At 45.8% G+C, this 16,415-nt stretch overlaps 1 protein-coding gene across 1 annotated transcript in view; it reads right to left on the reverse strand.

The window, feature by feature from the left end:
- Positions 1–7,341: 7,341 nt before the first annotated feature.
- Positions 7,342–16,415, reverse strand: part of LOC143135178 (potassium/sodium hyperpolarization-activated cyclic nucleotide-gated channel 2-like) — an 83,121-nt gene continuing 74,047 nt past the window's right edge. Inside the window, exons 7-8 of the mRNA XM_076295902.1 lie at positions 9,983–10,147; positions 7,342–8,465 (exon numbers count right to left, since the gene is read on the reverse strand). Coding sequence (XP_076152017.1) covers positions 7,342–8,465; positions 9,983–10,147 — 1,289 coding nt within the window. The remainder of the gene's footprint in view (positions 8,466–9,982; positions 10,148–16,415) is intronic.

The raw sequence follows: 16,415 nt of genomic DNA on the forward strand, positions 1-16,415 counted from the left end.
CAGCCGGATTGTGGCCACACTTATACCTTTTCTTAATGTAGTTATATATATATATACAGAGAATCACAGGCTCAGCCCCTGCCTCAGTCATTGCAAGCGCCTCTTGATTAATCACCCACTATGTGGATACTGTTTTTAGAATTGATTTAGATTAAGTGTTATTTAGTATAATTTGTATTTTAGTATAGTCTTTATCTTCTACTGTCCTTATTGCTTAGTTGTGTTTTTTATATTATATACTTTTAATGACTTTTTTCTGCTGTGAGTGAATGTGTGTATGATGTCTGTATGCTACTGAGACCTTGAATTTCCCCTTGGGGATCAATAAAGTATCTATCTATCTATCTATTCATCTCTGAATTCGTCTCCAATCCAATCCATGCTAGATTGACACCTTGTTGATTTCCTTTTTTAGGGAGAACTAGAAGGAGCTATTTTGTGCTCTGGAAGCAGAACCATTTTCCTGATGGAAAACTACTAGGTATCCTCTGCATGCAGTTACCCCTCACAGCGTGTGTGTGTGTGTGTGGGTATGACTCATCTCTCTAGTCACGATGACACACCCAGTTCAGTTTCCCTCTAGGACAGTAGTGTGTGTGTGTGTGTGTAGTTTTATGTTTATGTGCATGCTTGAGTGAGTGTGTGTGTGTGTGTACTGTATGTTGAGAAGAGTTTATTTAGTATAGGGAGTGTATAGTGTATATGGGTGTGTGTGTGTTTATATTTGTGTAAGGCGAGGGGAGTTGACTGTTTTCTATAAAAACCTAAGCTGCTCCGCAGGCACCCTTAATGAGGGCGGAGGATTTTGGGGCGCTGAGTGCAGAGGGGAAGTGTGAAACATGGGAGGCCAGACAGCTACAGCGCTCTTACACCTCCTCCCCATCTGGAGCAAGACCTCCTCCCCATCCTGGACCTCCTCTGCACCACGCCGCCGCCACTACCAGGTGTGAACAGGTGGTCCGAGAGGACAGCACGGCCCCTCCTGCATACCTAACGAAGACATCGCGCTTCACACCCTGCTTGTAGGACACAGCGAGGCGGTCAGAAACACGCTCCGGAGAGGATCAGGTCAGCGCCATGTTTATTACTAATTCTGATGTTTGTTATGAGTTGGATCTTTTAAAACACAAAAACAGGTGCAGTTTCCACCGGGCCTCCAGCCATCTCCTTGCCTGTCCTTGCCTCTCCTTGCCTCCGCCAGAATCTGAGCTGATGTCGGCCCACTCTGTGGATCGGCGCCAGGTCAGAACCAGATCAGACCAGGTCCAGATACACTGTATGGGAAAACATCTAGTGTGTGTGTGTTTATGTCTACGTATTAATTGCCCCTTGAGGGGGCAAGGGTTGGGATTCAGCCTGGCCCTGGGTCAAAGGTTAACTAAGGGTCGTGTTAAAGAAAAGACTGTGTGGACACCCATGCAGGGGCTGCACATCACACACAGGAAGCTGATCATGTGGGCCAGGTTTGGCCCTGATCTGGCACACATCAATTCTAAAGATGGCAGCGCTCTGGGTCGCTGGTGCAGGATCCATGCAGTGTTTACCTGTCCAGGGAAGAAGAATTGTGCTGAAAAGATGTTTGCTCTTTCTTTTTATCTTTTTTATTTATTTTTTCTGTTTTTTATTTATTTTCCTTTTTCAATTTTGCTAACACTAACCATCAGCTATGGTACATATATTGCAATGTAAAAAAAGAACACAGATTTGCATCTTATAGCCACATAACACTAAAATGGACTATGTGGAAACTAGATATACTAGGCACTAAGATAGGTATATACAGTACATTGTGCATTTAGGGGCACACTGTCAATAAATAAACGAATAAACAAATAACTACACAAACAAATTCATAGATAAACAAAACCATCTGACAACACATCACAGAACCAAATAAATAAATAAATAACAAAATAAACAAACAAATACCCTGATTCACAAAGACATAAATGAAGGCATTATGCACTGGTAATATGTAGTGCAATAAAAACAACATCAGGAGAGTAGAGGAGAAGTGAAGGTACACTGTCAGTAACTGTCTATCTGCCAATCTGCTCATAAATCGGGCCGTAATCTGATCTTTACGTTCTCTTTCAAATACTCTGCCCAGAAGACAAGGGCTCAGCACACACACCATACCATACACACAGACACACACACACGATTTCTCCCATTCACACACACACAACCACTGCGTCAGGAGGAACCAAGCCAAGCACACAGCTCTAACCCTTCAACCCTCAGTGTCCAGAAGTTAAGGATCTAAATGACCTCCATCCCTCCAGCAGTCTATAGATCCTAAATGACCTCCACCCTCCAGCAGTCTATAGATCCTAAGTGACCTCCACCCTCCAGCAGTCTATAGATTCTCCAGCAGTCTATAGATCCTAAATGACCTCCACCCTCCAGCAGTCTATAGATCATAAATGACCTCCATCCCTCCAGAAGTCTATAGATCCTAAATGACCTCCACCCTCCAGCAGTCTATAGATCCTAAATGACCTCCACCCTCCAGCAGTCTATAGATCCTAAATGACCTCCATCCCTCCAGCAGTCTATAGATCCTATATGACCTCCACCCCCCAGCAGTTTATAGGTCCTAATTGACCCGTCAGTGTCCAGTAGCGGTGGAGACGTATGAAATTGCAGCAAACCAACCTAGCCAGCGTGTCTTTGTCTTCGGTTGACTTCCTTGAGAGATGGCGGCCTGTCTCGGGGGAGTAGAGGGCAGTAAGGATGTGTCCAGCCGCGAGAGAGCCCTAACGAAGCTGCGGAGCATGCTTTTAGCACTCTCCCCTCTAGGACCCAGACACAGAGAGCGAGAAGGAGGGGGAGAGAGAGGGAGGCTTTCTGCATCAGTGCACTGACAGCATGCCCAAATGGACCCAGCTCCATCAACACAAACAGTGTGACTGGTTTCTGTATGGTTTCTAATAAAAGTTGGACTCCAAGCCACACATGAGGACCAGAGGAGCCTGCTACATGGCTCAGCTGTGGCTCACTGGGATGAGTCATAAGTCACACACACACACACACACACACACACACACACTCAGAGAAGTTCACTCATGCCACAATCCTGTGCTTACTCTATGCTCCTACAAATGCCTCACTCCTGACGCATGAGCATATGACACTATATCTATCCATATGAGCATCATACTATATATCCATATGAAGCCCTCACTATCCCCCACTTATTGACTCAGGAAAGACCAATCAGATTTATACTGGCCAACGTTGCTGGAAGATTATCTTTTCATTGTATGAACCGGGGGGGGGGGGCAGGAGAGAGAGAGAGAGAGAGAGAGAAAGAAAGAGAGAGAGAGATCAAGGCAAAACTTGGGCAAACAAGAACCAGTGAGGTCCCGATCTAGGCTGTATCAGGAAACAATCCGATCCAAGTCTGGGGCAAATCAGGGACCAATTAGATCCAGGTCCATTGTAGAGCGAGTGAGTTAGTACTCCTTGATTCAGTGTAGGTTAGGAAACGTAGGACAACAAAGATAAAACTAGTCTGAAGTGCAATGTTAAATGGGCATTGATATGTAAGTGGTATGTTTTACTAAAAGAACTGAACAGCTTCAACAGCTTCAACTTGCTGTGGCTGCAGCAAGAGTTTTACTGGTGCTCTTATCTGTGTGTGAGAGTGTGTGTGTGTGTGTGTGTGCCTGTACAAGTTAAATGCCATTTGGTCTACACTTATCAATGTAAATTCTCCTTTTCAAACAGAGATAGGCCAAAATCAATATGAATCAATACCTCCAATCCCAATACTCCAACTGACTGTTACCTAACTGTACTTTAATCAACGGAAGAGAACATTTAACAAAGGCCAACCCGCAAACCTCATCCATCAGTCCAACACACACACAGACACAGACACACACACACATTATTTCGCTACGGATCAATCAAGGCTGACCACAGCTAAGATAGAAACATTGCTCGTCACACTTAGGTGAAGCTGCCTGTACCTGTTCCAAACACACACACACACACACACACACACACACACACACACACACACACACACACGTGAATCAGAACGTCTTCCTGCAGGTCAGACAGGGCTTGGTGTCCACAGAGGGACAGATGTACTAAGGAAGCATAATCAGCACTTTGTCAGTCCACATAAAAACACACGCTGTGCCTTGTCATTTTATGTGGAATTTACGAAGCATTCACTTCAGACTGCGCTTGTCACTGCCATCCAACTGTAATTTGCAGTGGCCACACGGTATCATTCAATCAATGGCATAGTTGAATAGAGTCAACTGATGACAATATTAAAAGGAATCAAAACTTTAGCGATCATGAAATAATCAGCAGAAATACATGATAATAGGATGTCAACAAACAGCAAGATAATGCAGGGCAGTAATTCTACTCCACTTATAAAAACACTATATGTGCAAATAGGCTATGACAAATGTAATAGTCTAGCAAGCATAGGGAAGTGGATGATGTTAAAAACGCGAAGGTAAGCATTAAAGGCAAACAAAAGTAGAAGTTGCTTTCAACGGTTCATAGAAACAGAACTGGTGCTATGAATACTGGTTCTGTTGTTTCTGAAAGTTTATCCATTGATGCATTTAACCACAATCTGGATTTCACCTGCTTTCAAAAAGGCAGAATTTTTTCACTGCAAAAGAGGCGTTTCCTGCTTTCATCCATTTGCCACAATACCTAATCAGTTGCTCTTAACACTTCTACTCCCATGTTTCTGCTCAATACTCCCACTTTTCCCTCAGCCTTCCTATAAAATAACATCTGCATGAGTGAGAAAAATGCAGCTTGCCTTTCAGCTGTCCTTTGGTTGGCAGACTGCGCTTTTGATTATGTGTGATCTGTTCATCCATATGATGCCATGTTTTATGGCACATATAGCAACAAAATAACGCCTGAAACAGGCGCTGGTGCCTTGGTACATCTGCTCCTGATATTCTGTGCTTTAGGCCGACTGTAAGCACACACACACTAACACACAACACACACACTCAAACAAACACAGCCTTTTTAACACTAAAACAACTCAAATTCAAACTAAAACAAATAAAGAAAGCTGGTTGTCAATTCGGTAGTCACCAGACTCCCCTGGTAGCCCACAGCCTAACCTCAGGTTGGCGAGAGCCCACCCTGGTCTCGTCTATATACATGGCAGTTTGATGGAGCTGAACACGCATATCACAGATATCTGTATAGGAAGGCTTACAGTCAGCACAAACACATCAACACACACAAGCATCCCAGTCAAAAGTATTATTATTATTATTATTGTCATTATTCTTATTAACATTGTTGTTATTGTTATTATTATTATAATCATAATTATTGTGTTTTTTCCCATTGAGACTCCTTTTCTCTCTTTCTCCACACAAAACATGATCAGCAAAAGAGTCAGTTTCAACAAACGTCTACAACAGCATATTTACAATATCGATTCGATTTCAAGTGGAAAAAATTGCAGCAGTCAACAAGAAATAAACAACTACATTCTGTAATGGTGCCGTGTCTTGGAAACAGCTGAATGGCGCTTACCTTCCCACCTGTGTGTGTGTGTGTGTGTGTATGTGTGTGTGGTGCCTTCGACTGGCTGGATTTGGATTTGGCCTCTAATTGGGAAGTCATTAGCTATCGACAGCGATTCACACACTGCTGTTACTCAAGCAGAGTGTGTGTGTGTGTGTGTGAGAAAATGCAGCACAATTACAGGAACGCGGAGGACTTCCTGTGTGTTCTTGTGTGTTCTTGTGTTGACAGATTGTGTGTGTGTGTGTGTGTTTTGTGAACTTTTGAAAGCAGTCTGCACAAATTGCACAGGCTGTTTTCCATCATAGAGACCCCCAAACAGCCAAAGGTATTTCAACAGAGAAAACCGACTCATTTTCCAGCGAGATGGCTGAACGCTGCTCATAGAGTCCCCCCCAAACCCCCCCCCCCCCCCTGCTGCTGTTGGGACCCGTGGGATGCTGGCTCGGGACCATTCGCCTGCTTCCAAAGACATGCTCAGTGCAACAGAGAAGCAGTGGGATATTGCCTTTGCAATTGTCATCAAATCAAACAGCCCAACACAGCAACACTCAAATACACACAAGCAGTACAGTGACCTCAAAAAACAGTGGGCACACAAACACACACACATTCTTACACACACACACACACACACACACACACACACACACACACACACACTTACACACACACACACACACACACACACACACACACACACACACACTTACACACACACACACACACACACACACTTACACACACCAACATGCTCTGACAAACCCACAAACAAAAACACTCGGACACACACCCAAAGACAAACCATAAATATGGCTTCTAAACTTGGGGTCAAGGCAGTTACATAAACAGCAGTTTCTTTTGTATTAGACCAGTTGACACAGACACAACCAAACTTTGTGTTCAAGCTCAACTTTGGTTTGGAGTAGATATACAATGAGGATATTTCTTTTTTTTTCTCCATTGCTAGTTATTTTTTTCCTTTTTTTCCCTTAGACTTATTTACATACAGTATATATCGATTTAAGATCGACCAGCGGTCTATAACACTATTTTTCATTTATATTTTTCAACAATATGAATAACAATTAATTAGTTTTGCTACAATAGCTTATACAGAAAAATGGACACTTAAAAGACACATTTGCAAAGCATAAAATTTTCATCATTGTCATTTGATGCAAGTCCCTGATATTCCCTTGCCTCCGGCTAGATTGCATGGTATGTGTTCTACTGATATACAACGGCAGCGTTTAAATACAGTATTTTCTTGTTTCCCCATATACTTTACAGTTAGGACAACAATATAGAAGGGGTTTAAAAGCAAGGTGGAATAGGACTACACCGGTGGAGACACACGTGCATGCGCGCACACACACATACACGCGCACGTGCACACACACACACACTCACAAACACACTCACACATAAACTCACAAGCACACACTTCTATTAATAGTATAGAGGTTTGTATTATTTAGTAGCATGTCTAGCAGTCATCCGCCCCCTCTCAGGGTTTCCACGGCGATACAGTCTCTGGTAGAACAGCATCCCTTATTGTCAGAGACGTCAGTGCGCTCCCATAGTCCTCAGGGCCAGACCACCACCCCACAGGGGCAGAGGTGGAACCCCATTGTGATTCACAAAGGTGGCACCGTGGCAACGGAACTCTGCTGCTGCAGCTGGGGAGGTGTGTGGGGTGCGCTGCAATGCGGTGCGCGTCTGTGTTTACGTCTGGTCAGGGGAAACCCAGACTGTGGCCGGCTTTGGGGCGTCCGTAGGCTGGGGTGAGGGTGCGGGTCTTAGGGGTCAGAGGTTAGAGGAGAGGCGCGACCTGGCCGCGTCCATCTCCGGGAGGCTGACTATGGAGTCCTTCTTGCGCAGCTTGGTGTCCTTTTGGCCAGAGGCGGACGTGGAGGCCGAGAGGGTGGGGGTGGGGGTGCTGGGGGTAGGTCCAGGGGTTGGGGCAGGTCCTGTGGTTGGGGTGGGAGAGGTGAAGGTTCCGGACGCTGAGGCACCCATGCGCTGGGGCAGGGCACTCCTGATGACCCCCGAGGGGCCGGGCACCGCCGACAGCGTCTGGGGGGGCCGCAGGGGGGAGCCGATGGAGCTGGAGGAGACACGGGCGGAGGGAGGTGGACTGGGCCCAGCGAGCGGGGCCCCTGGCCCCCTCGGACCAGCCGCCGTACCCCCCCCAGGGCCCGTCTCCTGGGGCAACGAGGGCTGCGAGGCGGACAGTGCGCGGACGTTCTGGCTCAGCCCGGCCGCCTGCAGCGAGTGGGTGCTCTTGTGCGCTGCGCTGCGCTGGGTGGGGCTGCCCGCCCCCCCGACCCCTCCAAGGGTGGCCTGCACCAGGGACAGCTGCGAGCCCGAGGGGACGCCAGCCAGCGGGCTGGACACTGAGCCGCCCGAGGAGGCGGCGGCGGCGGCGGCGGCCGCAGCAGCAGCTGCAGCGGCATACTGGAAGGTCCGAGCGCTGGTAGCGGCCAGTGGGCTCTGCACGGGCGGTGAAGAGAGCGCAGATGCGAAGGCGCCGACACCTGGAGGCTGACCCTGCAGCGGGGACAGTGCCACCGGGCTGGACAGGTTCTGGACCACTTGGAAACGCCGCACCATGCGGGGCGACTGCAGCGTGCCAGCCGAGGGCCCCACCAGTGGACTGGCCATCTGCGGGCAGAAGCTCATGGCGACTGCCTGCTGGAGCGTGGCGATGGCCGAGCTGCCCGCCGCCCCGCCGGACGTTCCTGGCGCGGCCCACAGTCCTCCGATGGACGGCGTCATGGACATGGCGCGTGGCCGGCGAAGGTCCACCAGCTTGACCATCTCGCGGTCATACTTGACGATCTCCTGGATCATCTCATTCTCGTGGTTGTTGAAGGCGCCGGTGTTGAGGTCATTCTGCACCTTGTGGATCAGGATGGAGTTCTTTTTGCCTGCAGGGGGGAAGAAACCGCCACAGATGAAGAGGAACGTGTAAGAACAGGGGAGACTCAAGTTATAGGCGACAAGTATGCAGACAGTGGAGCAGCCGTGGTCTACTGGTTAGCGCTTCGGACTTGTAACCGGAGGGTTGCCGGTTCGAACCCCGATCAGTAGGAACGGCTGAAGAGCCCTTGAGCAACCCCTCACTGCTCCCCTGTAGCAGGCAGCTCACTGCGTCGGGATTAGTGTGTGCTTCACTTCACTATGTGCTGAGAGTGTTTCACTAACTCACGGATTGGGATAAATGCAGAGACCAAATTTCCCTCACGGGATCAAAAGAGTATATATACTTATACTTTTACTTATAGACGACAAGTCTAGGGATGTAACGGTATGAAAATTTAACCTCACGGTTATAGTGACCATAATGATCACGGTTTTCGGTATTATCATGGTATTTCTAAAAGTGTGTTCAATATGTTCAGAAAGCACTGATAGGCCTACACAAGCTGAAATAGTTTCAAAGAGTGTCCTTAACTTACCCTACCATAACTTGGAGTTTGCTATTTCCATTATTTGGATGCAATGAGTGGGACCAAAGTAAGCGTTCAAAATAAAACTTTAGGCTACTGTATTCTCCTGATAACGTGAGTGGAATAGATTTAATGTGGACGCGAACATAAAAAGACGCAGAGTGGCTACATGATACAGTGCACATTTTGCGGTGAAAAAGTTCCGCCTTTTAAAATCAGGTGTCGCCTAATCCGAATCGTAGTTAAAACCATCAATTAGACAACAGAATCAGTAGAGTACCAGTTTTGTTCCATTGTACCAGGCCTACTGTATGTCAAAAGCAGGCTCGGATGAAGCTGGGAAGGATTAAACACACGGTTTCCACACCGCGGTAATCAGCAGTGATAATCATGATGTTTGAAATGAAAACGGTAATTATTATCGACAACATTTCATTATTACTATTATACCGGTAATCGTTACATCCCTACAAGTGTCACTCAAAAATGTGAGGAACTCATGATGTAAAAGAGACAATGTGTATGCCTACTAGGGTGTCGCGTATATCCAAAAATGTAAATGTTGTGAATACTGATGTTGTGAATACTCTGATAGACAGCACTTTTTTGTTGCTGAGTGGACTATAAATTAGCCTTCACATACGCTCCAGCTTCAGGATATGGAGTCATCAGCCAAGAAAGTACTAAACACATTTAGAGATACTTCACCAACATAGCAAAGGACAGTATAAACCACTAAGTTATAACCAAGAGAGGACAATAACCAAGAAATTACTAAGCAATTCCTTAATTCAATTACTGGATCTTTGAAGGTGGCAGTTAGTGCATATTAAGTGAGATAGAGGGCACGCTTATTATGTAGTATTAACTAATGAATGTTCCACTGATTGATTGAGCAGTAATTGTGTAGTATAATGCTTGCATGCTCTGATATGACGACTGGCTGCGCAGCGCGCTGTGTTAGCTGGAGAGCTCTGCTGCAGTGTGTACAGTACCTAGGCGGTCCAGTCTGTCCACGGCCACGGTCTCAAAGGCGCGTCTCATCATGGGGTACTCCTCCAGCACCTCGTTGAAGTGGTCAACGGAGAGCGAGTAGAGGCGGCAGTACGTCTCCGCCCGCACACTCGCCGTCCGTCTCCCGCGCGTCAGCAGGCATATCTCTGTAGGGGGAGAACACAGATCAACACCCGCACACACACACACACATTACTGAGCAACTGCACACACACACTACTGAGTACCCACACACACATATTACTGAGAACACACACGCACACATATTACTGAGCGCGCACGCGCGCACGCACGCACGCACGCACGCACGCACACACACACACACGCACACACGCACACACATACTGTATTACTGAGCGCACACACACACACACACACACACACACACATTACTGAGCACACACACACACACACATTGCTGAACACACACACACACACACACATATTACTGAGAGCACACACACACACACACACACACACATTACTGAGCACACACACACTTTGCTGAAGACACACACACACATTACTGAGCGCCCACAGACACACACTACTGAGTACACCCGCACACAACCATTACTGAATAGCAATATTACTGTACATAATAGCAATTCAACACTGGTGGGGGTCACGACTCTATACTGTAAAACATAACAGCTGTCCTTACTTAACATGTTTAGTAAAGTACACTGTAAAACATAACAGCTATCCTTACTTAAAATGTTGAGGAAGTCAGTTTTTGGGCTCTATCTTGCACACTAGCGCAATTGACTTTGTATACTCGCGCTTTTGTCTTTCCTATTTTGCAGTCAGCGCATATTGGAATTTTCCCTCCACAGGTACATGTGCGCCCACGGGGGCGTTTCAGCGAAAAGAGGGGGCGTATTCTGGCACAAACGGTCCCTGTTGATATTTTGCAGTTTCAGAAAACAATTCCACCACAGACCAGGAACCTCCTGGTCTAAAGTCAGTGGCGCAAATTCAGATGCTATTTTAAGGGCGCATGCATGGCCACAGGCCTTCAGAAATGAATGCTATGCACACCGATCTACAGACACCCTGCGCACAGATGAAAACATTCAAAGCCTTGATAATATTTGTCCGTTTCCCGGCTTTGTTCGTGCATTGGTCAACTAAAAATTTAGTAGCCTATAGTACATCTACATCAGTGTTTCTCAAACTTTTTCAGACCAAGGACCACTTAACCAGTAAAAAAAAACCTACGGACCACCTAGCTAATAGACACAATAGGCCTATTCACTGAACCACCTTGCTTATTGTCTTTGCACCTTGCTTATTATGTCAGAGGATTCATATGATTTAAATTGGCATAGCTTACATAGGCAGCGTTGCAGAACAGTTTGGATTTACATACAAGTTGGTTCAATATGTCAAACAACTCATCTATTATTTTTTTACCACGTCTGCTCGCGGACCACTTGGGATAGCTTGCGGACCACCAGTGGTCCCCGGACCACACTTTGAGAAACACTGATCTACATGCAATATCTTTACAAAAACAACGCCTAATTACGACCTATTAACTTTGGACAACTGTATACAGCCCTATAAAGGCTAAAGTTACCTTTAGTTTTGTTCCAATTTACCGTTGTGTATGGCTTTAAACCAATTTGAGTTTTGAAAATTGGCTGGCGGGCCGCAGAACAATCCCCCCCCCCCTCCCTCGACACACACATAAAAAAATTCATTTTTTAAAGCCTATAATTTAGTATGAAAAGTATTTGTTTTAAAATATTAATTGCTTAAAAAATACTGCTAATTTGATGCTGTTTAACAAATGTATAAATTGTGTCTTTAATTCACGTTTATTTCTCAATGATCTTCTGCCTGCTCCGCTATGGCTAGTGCTGTACCTACGGCTGTGCCCTCTCACAGTTTTTAAATGGTCCGTAGTGGGAACTACTGTTGCCTTCATGATTTCCTTTTAAAAGTTTCTTATAAGGAGGAGATATCAATTATCAACAATGACAAGCCAGCTGGAACCTGCCACTCTCCCTCTCATGAGTGCAAACGCGTTCCCAATTAAATGGATCGCATAACGTTCACGTTAGATCTGCTTCAAAGGAGATAACTAAGATTAGGCCTATCATCTTTATTTAACATGATGTTTTGACATTGACATTGCTAACCAGCTAACCAACGTCGTCTATCGCAGGAAAAAAATAGCGAGCAACCTGATAACCAAATTAAATGCTCGGTGGTGCCAGATGAAAGTGCTTGGCGGGCCGGATCCGGCCCGCGGGCCACAGTTTGCCCACCCCTGGTCTATAGTGAGGTAGAAGAGGAAAAATCAATAGCAAACTGTTCCCAACTGACTATAGCGCTGTGAACCGTTCCTGGCTGTGCCTGGCAAATCCACCATCATAATAGCAATCCGCTATGGAACAAGCGTGCCTGTTTGTGAAAGGGAATGTGAGATGACGCTCTGACCACGCTAACCACACCCATGAACTAGAACTAAATATGACCGCCGCCCAGTCCAGCACATTTTTTCCACAAAAATAAATCACGCTGAAAGGCCTATATGATTCTAACTGTCTCACTAAATTGCAGTATCCACACTCAATTCTCACTGGTATCTGCTAGACAACAAGTACCAAAACATGATTAGTTCATAGATTTCACATGTAAAATTCATTTTATACAACCCCACGCCCATCTTGCCTGTTCATAATTCTGAGAAATTCTTGAATTGTGTGCATGTGTGCGTGTACACGTTTATGTTTATGTGTGTGTGTGTGCGTGCTTGTGTGTTTGCCTGCGTATGTGTGTTTGTGCATGTGCATGCATGCGTACATATGTCTACTGTGTGAACATGTGTCATACGTATGATTACTGTGAATGTATGTGTGTGCGTGTGTATCTGTTTATCTGTTTGCACATGTGTGCACATGGAATGGGTTAACATGACCCCTAGGCCCTACGGTTCTCAAGATATTCATGGGGGGTGGCCCCCCATGAACGGAATTCCACGAAACTTGGCGTGCATTCAGAGGGTGTCATAATGATCCTACACTTCCAATTTTGTGCAGTTTTGACTATGTTAGGTCACAGATACCTGCGATTACAACACCTTATTTTTACTTTTTTGTGTTTAACTAGGTGGTGCTATACATGAAATGAGTTGTTATGGAATGGGTTGACATGGCCCCTTGAGATCAACATACAAAAAAAAATGGTCCTCCTAAACCTTACGGTTCTTGAGATATTCACAGAAAACTGTGTCTGCCCTACCCTCCTTTCAGGGGGTGCAGTCCAGCGGGGGGGCTACAGATCAAAACGAAAAACGATGGTTCCATGCTATCTATATGGGGTTACATGCCCACCAAGTTTCATCTACCCCGGTCTTTCAGTGTCCCGGGAATCCTTGACGGAAATTTGGACATGCGAAAAAGAAAAAAAAAAAAAAAAAAAAAAAATCTGACTAAACTTATATAACCGCCGCTTCGCTGCGCGGCGGTCATAATAATGTAGCTACTACAGACCACCCCATTTTAGATTTGCGTCGGGCGCAACAGTCATTATCCCACCAGTAAAATAGAAACAGCGCCCAAGATCCGCCCACAATGAGATTTGCGCAAAGTCAATTGCGCTAAAGTGCAAGATAGAGCCCTCTGTCTTTTGATGAGATTACTTGCTTAAAATGAGTCATTTAATGTTGAGGTGGAAAAGTAAACATGCTCATTTAAATTATGTAAACTATACATGAATTGCTGATGTTTGTGCTACACTGTAAGGCTAGTTAGTTAACTTTACCTGACCTGTTAGTTAACCTTATATTCATGGTTATGGTTATGGGACACACAAATACTGTAAAGCGACACACAAATACTGTACAAAAAACAACATAATATTTAAAATATAACAGGGAACAGATTAGAATGTTGGTCAAACTATAATAAGGAGAATAGCAATAATAAACAACAATGTCAATGCAACAAATAGCCTAATAAAATAAGCAATGAAAATGAGGGGAAAAGCATTTTAAATAGCATGCAAACCGATTGCCTTGAAATTACAGACTAATCTAGAATAGGAATGGCAAGTTGTGCAAACAGATGCTTACTTAGTACACTTACAGTAAGAATTCCTATTCCACTTAACTATAAGCCTGGAAATCTAGACACACCCTAGCGGCAACAAATGTAATTTGCAGCCAGGGTAGTCAACTCTCTGTTGGCTTGCGAGCTGGAAAAATCAACCTTCGATCAGGCCATCATCACATTGTGTATAGAGTCGGTGGGCGGGCTTAACATAATGACGGCAGAGTTGTGACGGTTCCGCGTGAATTCCCTAATTCACACACTGACATTACGTTTTCAGTTCATTAGTTTGCAAGCAATATCTATTAGCTGTGAATACATGTTTTCCATTTGTTTCACATAATTAATCCAATGGAGTATGGACTCTTTGAATGAGAACTGAGTTAAATGTTTTGTAAAAGGATATGAAAAATGAGTTAAACCAATGAAAATGTGTTAAATCATTTGCAAGAGATGACTTCTGCTGTGCTAAAAAGGTGAAGCTCAAGATCAAGTGGATCCCAGTTTCATTAGGTGCATCAAAGCAATCGAGGAAAACTGTAAATACAAGACAGTATTGAAGTTTTGCTAACATGAAGTAGTGCTCCCGGTCATTCACATGCACCATACATCACTGTCTCGGTTCATAGCACATCCCACAGTCGGGGAGCCACTCAGTATTTCCCCATCTAATCTAGGCCAGCACAACATCAGAGAGGGCTCTGTAGTTCCCCATCTAATCCTTACGTAGATGCACACATTCGTCATCAAAGGCAACTCTATGGAGAGAGCCTATGAGAGATGTACGGTATGCATCTATCATGGTAACCCTATGATGGAGAGGGTAAACATAGAGATATAGATCCACTATTTGAGGGGACATTACTATGAGCAATGGTTTATATAGATGAATCCCTAGGTGGAGACTGTTTTATGATCATACTGTGTTCGGGACGAAATACACATATTGTTACAGGCAGGCCTGATGTATAAATCCCTATGTGGCCATTGTTTTATGGTCTATACCCTCTCTCCATGCCTGCCTGCCTGCCTGCCCTCCCTCCCGCCTGCCTGTGAGCGTTTGTTTCTGAGTTGGGAATGCAGGGCTCCAATAATAGCCTCTCCTGTCTTTGCATTGGGACTCTTGTTTAGAGCCGGTCCTGCCTGGCTGAGCCCATGGGGCCGTATATCACACACAGCACTCCCAACGCCACCCATGCACATTTGCCTCCGTTGTCCCCCTCATCTCCTCTGATTCGGTGTGAGTCCCGCCGCAGCCTTTCAAAGCCAGAGGGAAGAGAGAGAGAGAGAGAGAGAGAGAGAGAGAGAGAGAGAGAGAGAGACGCGGGGGGGCAGCCATGGTTTTGTTTTGTCTGACAAGGGCATCGAGACCAAAAGAGACTACCACTGGCCTACAGGAGACTACCACTGGCCTACAGGAACTTACAACTGCAGATCCCAGCGTAAATAACAGTAACACCACAGCTGTAGATCACACCCTCAACAACAGAGGACTCACAGTGGGCCCAGATCTGACCCTGGTGTGGCCCTGGTTTAGCCTTGGTGTAGCCCTGGTTTAGCCCTGGTGTGGCCCTGGTTTAGCCTTGGTGTGGCCCTGGTTTAGCCTTGGTGTGGCCCTGGTTTAGCCTTGGTGCGGCCCTGGTGTGGCCCTGGTTTAGCCTTGGTGTGGCCCTGGTTTAGCCCTGGTTTAGCCCTGGTGTGGCCCTGGCTGGGATCAGATTATGTCCAGATATGAGCTCCATGTTCTGCTGTAATCAGGGAAGTTTTTAAAGGGGCTCTGTTGAAATACAATTCCCATCCCCATCACCATTATCATCAGCATCCACATCCACAGGAGCAACAGCATCAGTCGCCATGACAGCAGCTCCACGGCACCATCTTCATCATCACCATCACCATTTTCAGCCTCATTACTCCTCAGTGCTGCAATAAACACTCCTCTCATCTACCCCCGAAAACACACACACACACACATACACACACTAACACCTTTATCATAAACCCAACCACACACACACACACACACACACACATACACAGAACTCATTAGAGGGGTTGTGTCTGCCCCTCGGCCAAGGGAATGGGATAGGGGGAGCACTCGAGGGAATCGGACCATTAGAGAGGAAAACAGAGAGGGAAAGAGAGAGGGAAAGAGAGAGAGCTCATCTCGCTCATCTCCAGCGTTTTAGTCATCTCATTTCAGTCTCGCTCATCACATCTCGACTGCAGTGCAAGGACACAGGCCTACCACTGCACCAATAACACACATGCACACACACACGCACACGCACGCACGCATACACACACACACACACACACACACACACACACACACAAGGATACACACATATAG

This window comes from Alosa pseudoharengus, unplaced genomic scaffold, assembly GCF_046254945.1.
Source record: "Alosa pseudoharengus isolate Yale_2024_CS ecotype anadromous, Long Island Sound unplaced genomic scaffold, YU_APseudo_1.1 YU_APseudo_1.1_scf_2, whole genome shotgun sequence".
Classification (NCBI taxonomy): Eukaryota; Metazoa; Chordata; class Actinopteri; order Clupeiformes; family Clupeidae; genus Alosa; species Alosa pseudoharengus.